Source organism: Pteropus vampyrus, unplaced genomic scaffold, assembly GCF_000151845.1.
Source record: "Pteropus vampyrus isolate Shadow unplaced genomic scaffold, Pvam_2.0 Scaffold170, whole genome shotgun sequence".
Lineage (NCBI taxonomy): Eukaryota > Metazoa > Chordata > Mammalia > Chiroptera > Pteropodidae > Pteropus > Pteropus vampyrus.
The window spans coordinates 1,818,700-1,829,009 of NW_011888951.1; the positions used below are offsets into that span (position 1 = coordinate 1,818,700).

Sequence of the window (10,310 nt, forward strand, 5' to 3'; positions counted from 1 at the left end):
AAGCTAAAAAGTTCTGTAGCTACAACATTCTGGGCTGCCTCCTTAGAACAGTGTACTATCCTCAGAGCAGCACCCAGTCTCTCTGGAACTCATAGATTATACATTTCTCAAGAGCAAGGGCCACGCATTATTTACCTTTAAATCCTCAAAGCCCAGAACAGGAAATATTTGTTGAACTGAGCTAATAGCATAAATTTCCATTTACCAAACTAAAAGTGTTATAACTGTTCTGTCACTGGCACAGTAGATAGAAAAATTTGGAGGTCTCTGGATGAATTATCAGCCAGTATAAATTTTAGTTCTTTTCAGTTCTCCTAAAAGTCACACTTCACCACCACGTGTGTTTCTACCTGTTAGAATTTGGGGGATCCTGTAGAGTCAGCACCACCATGCTTTAATTAAGTTCCTTGTCTTCTTATCGAAGTAGTTTGTTGTAAATTCACAGAACAAGAGAGCTGTTATTACTTAGACCCACTTTAAGTTTAATGCTTTATTATTAAAATTTCTTCTTCTCTCCCTTCAGCTCTGATGCACCACAGTAATCATGTGGACAGCAGCCGCTGCTACCAGTGTGTCAAATTTCTTGTAACTCTTGCTCAAAAGTAAGTATTGACTCAAAATGCAGGGAGGAAATGGTGTTTTTTGGTTACAAGTCAAATATGACCAGAAAAAATACCTGCCTTGTTTTAGTACCTAGAGAGTCTGACTCAGTTAGGGCATGCTTGCTTGGATGATATAGAAGCCTATTCACATGATCTCAAAGAGATGTGAAGTGGAAGTATTCAAAGAGTAGCAGATCTTAGGGAATCCAAGAAAACAGGCTAAACCACCAGGCTTTATGCAGGAAGGACAGGAATCAAGGCAGATTTGGGGACCTTAACAGCAAGAATTCATGAACCTTCGCTCAAGGTACCTTTCATTAATGTAACTAAACTGCCAACTCTGTCAGGTTCTAGGTCCCCGCTTTCAGAATAGTCGCTCAAGAGACAAAATCATGTTACAGCTGCTTTATGAACCTAGGCACTGTGCTGAGTACTTTGTCTGTATTCTCATTAATCTGAGCAACAGCTTTATGAGGTTAGGTACTGTTATATAACGTCCCATATCACAGGTCTAATCAGGACCCTGGTACCGGTCCATGGCCTGTTAGGAACCGAGCTACACAGCAAGAAGTGAACGGTGGGCCAGCAAGCGAAGCTTTATCTATATTTGCAGCCACTTCCTAGCACCAGCATCACCGCCTCAACTCCACCTCAGATTATTAAGCATTAGATTCTCATAGGAGCACTGGTTCCTGGTGCCAAAAACATTGGAGATCATTGTTATAAGTGACAGCATAGGCTGATTGACTTCAAGTAGAGGTTTATCCTGTATGGATATACCATATTTTGCTTATCTATTCTTCTCTTGATAGTCACTTGGAAAGCAAAGATTCTCAATGTTAGAAGGAACCTTAGTGGTTTGCTTCTTTAATGCCCCTACTTAGTACATGGACAGACAAAAAATCAGAGTGCCCACATGATAACCCAAGATACTGAGCAGACTACACTGCCATCTCTGAGTCTTGCCTTCTTTATAGCTTACTTTATTCTTCAGATATTTGCTGATTATTAGGCATGAGTATTGCCATCCTCGGACTTGTACTAAAATAAGAATGAGAAATCTGTTGGGCTTAATCTGTTTTTGAATATCCAAGCAGATATAAATGAGAACCCCGCTGAAATAATGCATGAACATAAGTTTTCCAGATGACATAGCATTGTGGACACAGATGGAGATCATCCTACTACAATTGTGGTTCATTAATTAGGCTTGATATTGGCACATCTTATCATAAGTACTGCCTAAGAGTGGCATTTCCAAGTAGTATTGGGGCCACATAGTATGTCTGATGCCAGCACACACACAGTTCAGATCTCAGTGTTTTTATGTGTACTTCCATATCCCTCACACATCCGTTTTATACTCACACTAGTGGCAATATCACCATCTTCAAATATGAAGGATAGCTTTCCGATGAGCAAAAAGAAATGGAAAGAAAGAGGGGCTCTGAGACCATGTTTAAAAATAATATCATTCTTACTCAAATCACAAAAATTAAACTAGTTTGATTCTATCAAGAGATCATTTATTAAATGTACAATTTGTTGGGCTTTTTGATTTTCGATTTTTCTGCTTTGAATTTTACATAAATTAAATGGAAGAGTTAGAGATAGATAAGAGACTTTTCATTATGTATTTACCTTTTACTGCCTTTTGAAGTTTAAACATGTGAATGTACCTAAACAAAAAAAAAGCAAAAATTCAATATAAAGACAATTGAAATTTAATGAAAGCAGCATTTGTGTTTCAAAATATATAAATAGGTGCTATAGATTAAACAAGTATATTTTCAAAGAAAGCATTTGGTTAATTAAAATCTCCAATCGCCAGGTGTCCTGCTGCTAAAGAGTACTTCAAGGAGAATTCCCACCACTGGAGTTGGGCTGTACAGTGGCTTCAGAAGAAGGTGATTGCATTTTGAACTTTTCCGGCTATAACGTAGAAATCAATCGCAGCATGTCTTATTAGGAGAGATCTCTTAAACTTAATTTGAGACCGGCCTCAAAGTATTTTCAGACTTCAGGCTTTTTTTTGGTACAGTTGATACTTTATGCATTAAGTTCATTCCTTAATACGTATGTCTTAACTTTATAGGTGAAAATGTTAGGGATGGTTATATATAAGAAGTAGCATTTAATGAGCTCCCAGGAGTGGAAGTGAAATATTCGAGGAAAGAATCTCCCAATGTAATAGAAGGTCTGGGTAGATTTATGTGCTGGTTTAGATGCTTTTATACTCTACTGCCTAATGGTAGAAATAGTGGACTTGTGGGCTTATTTGTCATCCCTGATGGCGTTTTTGACCTTCCATCTTAGATGTCAGAACATTATTGGACACCACAGAGTAACGTCTCTAATGAAACATCAACTGGAAAAACCTTTCAGCGGACAATTTCAGCTCAGGTGAGCGTTATCTTTTGGTTTCTTGTGGCTTGGAATCCCTTAGGTAGGATTTTTAGCACCCTTTTTGGAAACTGCAGCCTCTAAGAAGAGAGGTATAGGTTGAAAATGAGAAAGAACAGAAGAAGCGGTTGAATTTCTATGAAAAGACAACAAGTTGGTGTACAGTTTGCAAATTATTTATTTGCCTAGAAGAAAAGCAGTGTGGGTTGGTTGGTCTGGCCCCCACATGCCATAGAGGTTCAGGGAGGCTCCTGGTGCCTCCCAAGATCAGGTAAAGGGTAGTCTTTCTTGGCAGTGCTGCCGCCACTGCCACTCCCTAACTTTTTCTTCTCGTGTTTAAATCTGTCACAGGATACTCTAGCATATGCCACAGCTTTGCTGAATGAAAAAGAGCAATCAGGAAGCAGTAATGGATCGGAGAGCAGTCCTGCAAATGAGAATGGCGAGAGGCATTTACAACAGGTATAACTGTAGGGCATATCCCTGTATGAAAGGACAGCGCTTGCTCTGAAGCGTTCCAAAAAGAATTTTCATAATCAAGAAAAAAAAGGAGACACCAGCTCCGCCCTCCAGTGTGAGACCTGAACAGAGATCACACTGGAGCCCCCTGACCTCATTTCTCCTGTTACAGGGAGCCCGCCCCCCATACCCCTCCACCATCTTGTCAGAAACCCTACATTCTATCTTTTTATCTCTCCCTCTCTTTGGATCTTAAACTTCTCCCTCTCTACAGATTCCTCTCAGGAGTGTTTCAACATACTCAGTTCTCGTCCATCTTTTGAAAACACTCTTTTCTTCCCTCTTATCTCTGCCCTGTTTCCTCTTCTTCATAGCCTAACTTCTCCAAATAATTGTCAGAACTTAACTATCTTCAGTTTCTTCTCTCTCACTCGTTCTTCATCTTCTTCCAGGCTGACTCCCTCCTTCCTTCCTCTCCATCTCAGCAGCTGGGGTGACAAGCAGCCTACATTTTCAGTCCTCATCTGAGTTGACCAGTCAGCAGCATCTGACACTACTGGCCACTCCTTCCTTTTTGAAACACTCTGTTCCTAGGGCTTTCATAACACCTTGGTCTCATAGTTCTCCTTCCACCCCTCTGTCTGTGCTTTCTCAGTCTATCCATCAGTTAAGCCTCTTAACTGGGCCACCAGTAAATGTTCCTCAGTCTTATCCTGTGTCCTCTTGCCCACAGCCTGGCCTTGATTCTTCAGAGTGCCATACATGAACATACAGCTGTCTTCCTGATGTCTCCACCTGATATGTCTCAAAGACACCTCACACCTAGCTTGCCCAGCCCCACCCCACCCCAGGCTAATCTTCCCTCAGTGTTCCTTTTCTCACAAATAGCACCCTTGTGTACAGGGTGTCATCCTGGAGAGCTTCCACATACGTTGCAGTCAGTTTCACAGATCCTGTCAGATCGACCTTTTAAGCATCTCTCATTCATCTATCTGTTCCATTATCATAAGCACCTTTGTCTCTGGGTGTCTGTAAGAATCTCCCTCTGTTTGCTTAAATCTTTCAATGGTTTTCCATTACTGTTAAGAGTAAAGGCCAGAATCCCCAATGTAGTCCTGCTTGATTGGGCCCCACATACCTTTTCCTCCCTCATTTTCTGAGTTCTGGATACAGTGGCCTTTAGTTTATCAAATATACTTTGTTCCTTCCACCTCAGGCCCATCCCACTCCCACTCAGTGTCACTTGGCAGAGATTTTCCCTCCCCACTGCCACCCTAGCTAGATCAGCCCCAAGACACATGGTAGGCATTCAAAACTTTGATATAAAACAAAGGCCACACAGTTGGTGACAGAGGCAGAATTCAGACTCAGGAATGACCCAGAGCCATCTTTGGCTGTGTGGTACAGTTTCCTACACAGCAGATGTCGGGACAGCCAGTGCCTCTCTCCACTTTATCACATTGCTCCCCAGAGTTCTAAGAGCTGCCTGGTTGCACGATAACGCTGTGACTTTGTGGGAACACAGAAATCAAAGTTTTGCATAATTAGGAATTGTCAAATACAAGTTGTTATATTTTATTACCCTTCGGTAAACATTAAGTTGTTAAATGAGGACATATTTAAACTACAGAATACAAATAAGTCAGTTGGCATAGAAAAACGTTTTTCTCTAACTTTACTATATACGATAACTTCCTTTCCTTTCTCAAAGGGTTCAGAATCGCCCATGATGATCGGCGAGTTAAGAAGTGACCTTGACGACGTTGATCCCTAGAGGAATGTGCCCAGCACAGGATGAGGAGTCAAGTCACAGCTACTAGATGCTCAGCACCTATCTGAAATCAGAATTTCATCCTTGAACCCTTACAAGAGCCTGAAGGTTGAACTGGGAGAGCCTGCCTTGGCTCTGGAGACATGTGCGTTTTCGAAAGAAGCACTCTTTGGCCAGAAGGTTTGGAAGCTGTTGGCAGTGGGAGAACTCTGGTTTGTGGATCAGAGTCTCAGGGCCTGATCCATATGTGGATTCACATTTCTCTGGAGATTTTATGAAATCAAGCCGGTGGCAGACTTTTTTGTTACCTGAACATACAAGAGTGAGTGAGGGTAAAGCTATTGCTTTCTCTATGATGCTACAAAAGAAATTCCTTTGGTTTTTATATTTAAAAAAAAAAAAAAAAAAAAGCAAGCTGCCTTTAGATATGTGGGGGCAAATTTTTAATCTTGCAGTAACATTGATTAGGGATATCCAATTTAAAATGATGTAAAGATATGTGATAAAATTCGTTTTCATTGTAAAATAGTAAAGAATTCAGTTTACACAGACCTTTGTATTTAATATGTCTCCTTATTTGTACAGAATTCCAGATGGGTCTGGATGAGAGCCCTGGGCATAAACTCGGATCTTGATGAAGTGTTACCAAGATCAAAAATAGGGGAATTATTAAGCTCTTTAAGATATTTTTTTCTGATATAACTGAGATTGAAAAGAGCAATAAAAATTATATATATATCATGTTCTCCAGAAGTACAGGGTGCATTCTTTAACATCATTCACTAAAGAAGTTAAGAGTTGTTTCCAAAACAAATTTTAAAAACGGCAAAATAAAAAGCACTTTAAGATGTAATTTTATTGAGTTTGACTTCATAAAATCATCTTTTTAATGCTTGGAGACATATTGAATAAACTGTAGTCTTAAATCATGTGATCTGCAATCATTTGCTTTTGCTTAAAACGTAATTACTGAAACCTTTGGTACTGGTTGTATATGAAGTTAAATATTTGAGTTGGGAGACACTGCATTGTGAGTTTCTAGTATTACAGACAAGGAATGTGAGACTTTGTTTCTTCTCAACATGAGTAATTAACACTGAAAAGTTAGAGACAGGATTTGTTTTCCCAGAAATAACTAGAAAGCAAGTGAACAACCATTCATATTGTTGTAAGTCTCAAGTCAGTATAACACCATTCACTCATTTCAGGTTAGATACCAGCTCCCCTTTTTTTCAGGAAGAGTAAGGGATATGCCAACATATTTTATGTATTTTGTACATTTTGTATTTTAAGTTGCTACACAGTTTTCAGCCCTGTTTTGCCTTTAGTTACATTTGTACTTTATTTTCAACTCACCATGCACAGAACTAGGGGAGCCTTAGGAAGTGCCAGGTTGCTACTGTCGGATTTGCCAAGTCAAAGAGGTGCAGCCAGCCCCAAGTGCCTTTTTGGTGGCTTCTGCATAATGTGGACACATGACAGCACAGTCAGCTCTTCATTGTGGTGCACTTTCAACAACTCAGTCATTTCACTGTTGAAAGTGGAAGTTACTGTGCGGCTAGGCTTCAGTGTGTCACCATGCTGACTTCCTGCAGGCTGTGCTGGCTTTTGTCAGACACTGAGTAGATGGGGGGGAGGGGCAGCATTTAAGAGCAGGACTGTGCCCTCAGAAATGATCAGAGGCAGTTGGCAAATTTTATATGGTTCTGATGTTCTTGCAATTTTGAATGTGATGTTTTAAAATTGATTTTGAGTACGTGAATACTCCTACTGTTTATCTCTACCCCGCCCTCACCCTTCTCTCCACCACCATCCTCACAAAAAGATTGTGTGGGACATGACATTGAAATGCCGGTGATGAGATGTGTTGGGATATCATCGCTGGCAACTGCACTCAGGAGCCCAAATTCAGGAGTGAAATTGCCACTTCTAGCCCCTTATTTCCTATGGAAACAACGCCTTCCACACCCCAGCACCTGCTGTCCTCACTGTACAGCTCCATCCGGATCACTGTCACTATTGTGTGTTACACGCTCTGGTTAATTTTGCTTACATTGTTGCTGCAGTGACATCCCTCTCACTTTGCCAGTAACCACTTGATTTCCAATGGCTGCAGTCTATGAACCTGCTGATGACCTTTTTTTAATGTAGTACAACAAAGTGACAATTGTGACAGGCTTACCTGGGAAGAGTTGTCGTTTTTACTGCCAGTTTTTTGGATGAAGATGTTTTTATAAATCTTTCAAAATGGTCTACAAATCGAGTAGGAATTGCACAACCAACTCAATGCTGTGTGTTTTCAAGAAGCTCCCTTTGCGAGGCCTACCGTAGATGCCAAATCTGCGCATCAGAGGCGTTCTGGGAAAGAAAACAGATGAGCATCCCAACGGGCGTCATGCCCATGTCTTCCGGAGTTATCGGCAGGCATCGTGCCCACGACTTCCGGAGTTCTTACACGGTCACTGACAACTAGGAAGAATCGTAGGACCTAGAGCACCGTGTCATCAGACTTACCCTGTCTTGCCCCGCCCTCCCAGCTAACATCGACGTATGTGCAGTTCCCTTCTGAGCTTGGAACAAGCAGGCTGGAATTTTCCTCTGCTACCTCTTGTGTACAAAATCTTGTTTATAAAATTTCAAAAGGAAGTAGATAAACTAGGGAAGAATCTTAATTCTAAATTAGTTCATGAGTGGCAGAGTTCTTAGCTTCTGAGGGTATAAAATAAATTTTTCAAAAATAGAGAGTTGGAGTCTCACATTTTTCTGCATGTAACAGAAAAGGGTGGGGGTGGGGGTGGGGCACAGGGGCATCAAGGGACTATGGCCTGGTTTGAAATGGCACTGTGATTCCTTTAGTACTTTATACTGGTGGTGTGACCAAGGTCCACCCTTAGCGGGCAATGGGTCCTCTAAGCCTTTTGCTATTCTTCCCTCTGGATACCCCGACCATTTCAGGATTCCTTCTCAAAGCTTGCTTAAAGAGGCCGAACTCAAACTGATGGCCGACAGACATCTCTCTCATAGCTTTCAGGTCAGGTCTCCTAAGTGGTCCCCAGCAGAAATCATGTCCCCAGTCAAGCTGGGTTTCTTGCTGCACCCACGAGTCTCTGTCTCACTCCTACTATTCCTTGTTTACACACATGGTTTCCCTTTCATGGGATGTTTGCTGCTACAGATCTTCCTCTTTGGCCCATACTAGGTCCTCCCCCACACCTTGTGACCATCAGCAAGAACCAACCAGGTGTGGCTAGCCAAGGAACTGACACTCGGGGAGTCTCACACTGCACAGCAGGCAGAGGTACCAGTGCCATAGATATACAGTTCTTTTTACTAGCATTGGGCCATTAGCATCTGACAGCTCTTAAATGTTTTCTGTGACACTAAATAGAGTTTGGGAGGATTTTTGCCTTTGCAGGCTAGTTCTCCTATTTATGATATGAACTGTTTAGAGAAAGGCCTTGCTTAAGACAGCTACACTCACCACCATCAGAGTGGGGGGCTGGAAGGTCCCACATTGAATGAGATAATTATACTTTGCAAACTGATACTGTTCTTAATTTCAAATCATTAAAGGTGGTCATGGGCGTAGTACAATTCATTATAGAAGCATCGGGCACTCGTACAACTAACTTATCCATAAACACCGCCAGGCCCTGCGCCAGATACTGGGAAGAGAATGAAAAGGACACAGGAACTCAGGGCTCAGTGCTGGACACGGATGACAGAGCATCTAGAATGCCATCAGGCACATGTTACTAAGGAGAGGGAACCCTAACAGCTTGGGAGACTCAGGGAAGCTACTGGAAGATCTTATCCTAGGACAAGTCTAGTACTCATCAAGTACTTGCCCTGAAAATACTAGTTAGTACTCCTCAAATACTTGATTTGCTCAACCGTTCCACAGACTTCTATCAAGTTCCTAGCATAAGCAAGGCATTCTAGACAGATTGAAGCAAGAGTCATGACAAAGTTGTTTTTATTTTAAGAAGTCATACAATAAAAATGCAACAAAACCGTGCATAAATATCTTCAAGTTACAAAAGCAAAACAGAGGTCTCGGAAAGCTTCTTGCTATAAAAAAGCAACAGAGGGAGCTATTTATAAACAGACCAAAAAGATAAACGCATGTTTGTTTGCTTGGGTGGGGGTGGGGAGAGCTCAAGGAAGGAGCTGCCCCTCCATTTGTCAGAGGGCCTCCCCCACAAAAGTCGCAGTGAATGGGTCCAGTGCCTTTCCCACACTCAGCCTCCCATTCAGCTCAGGTCTAGGAGGGAATGATCCAGGCTGAGATCAGGTTCTCTCAGGCAGGGAGCCTGCCCTTTTGCCAGAGTGCCAGCACCACAGCTGCAGAAAGGTAGACATTTCTTCCGCCTCCTGGAGCCCAGGCTGAGGCGGGGTGAGGAACAGGTAAGGAGGAACCATTGCAAAGCATCCAGGCCCCAATCCTTTCTCCATGCATAGGTCCTTGGGGGCGCTGTCACTGGAGCTCCTGGGTGTCCTGCTTCCCTGAAAGCCGACTTCGGGAGCAGATAGATGTGGCTGCTATGGCCTCCTCACTCATCCTGCCTCCTGCACCAATGTCCCAGCTCCTGCTCCTTACCACACATGTGTTGTCCACTGTGTGGGCCCCCAGAATGTGAGAGGACTCGGGGAGAGCCCCACAGCGGGTCAGTGTCCATCCCTCCTTGCAGGCCTCAGTGCCCTGCCAGGGCCCAGGGACTGAAGAAAGCACACATAGTACATAGCACATGACCATACTAATCCTGAACTCCCCATCTTCCCCAACACCCACACCTTCCACAGCCTTCCCAACCCAGTCAGTACAACACCATGTGTCCAGGAGCGAAGCAAAAACCTTGGACCCACCCCCGACTCCTCCCACCTAAGTCCAGCCCACCAGATCTGTGGGCTGTTCCTTCAAGTTCCAGTATCCTCCACACTCCCACCCTGGCCTGAGCCCCAACCACCTAGGCCTGGATACTCACGGTAGATGTTCACTTGTCTACAGCAGGTCTCCTTGCTTCTGCTTGTGTCCCCTGCAGTCTTCCTGGTGAAGCAGGCAAAATGAATACACT

General features: G+C 42.8%; 1 protein-coding gene across 1 annotated transcript in view; it reads left to right on the forward strand.

Annotated features, from left to right (window-relative positions):
- Positions 1-7,975, forward strand: part of USP24 (ubiquitin specific peptidase 24) — a 98,343-nt gene extending 90,368 nt beyond the window's left edge. The window contains exons 63-67 of the mRNA XM_023536810.1: positions 524-602; positions 2,434-2,509; positions 2,919-3,005; positions 3,357-3,467; positions 5,176-7,975. Of these exons, the coding sequence (XP_023392578.1) occupies positions 524-602; positions 2,434-2,509; positions 2,919-3,005; positions 3,357-3,467; positions 5,176-5,238 (416 nt within the window). The 3' untranslated portion in view covers positions 5,239-7,975. The remainder of the gene's footprint in view (positions 1-523; positions 603-2,433; positions 2,510-2,918; positions 3,006-3,356; positions 3,468-5,175) is intronic.
- The last annotated feature ends 2,335 nt before the right edge of the window (positions 7,976-10,310 follow it).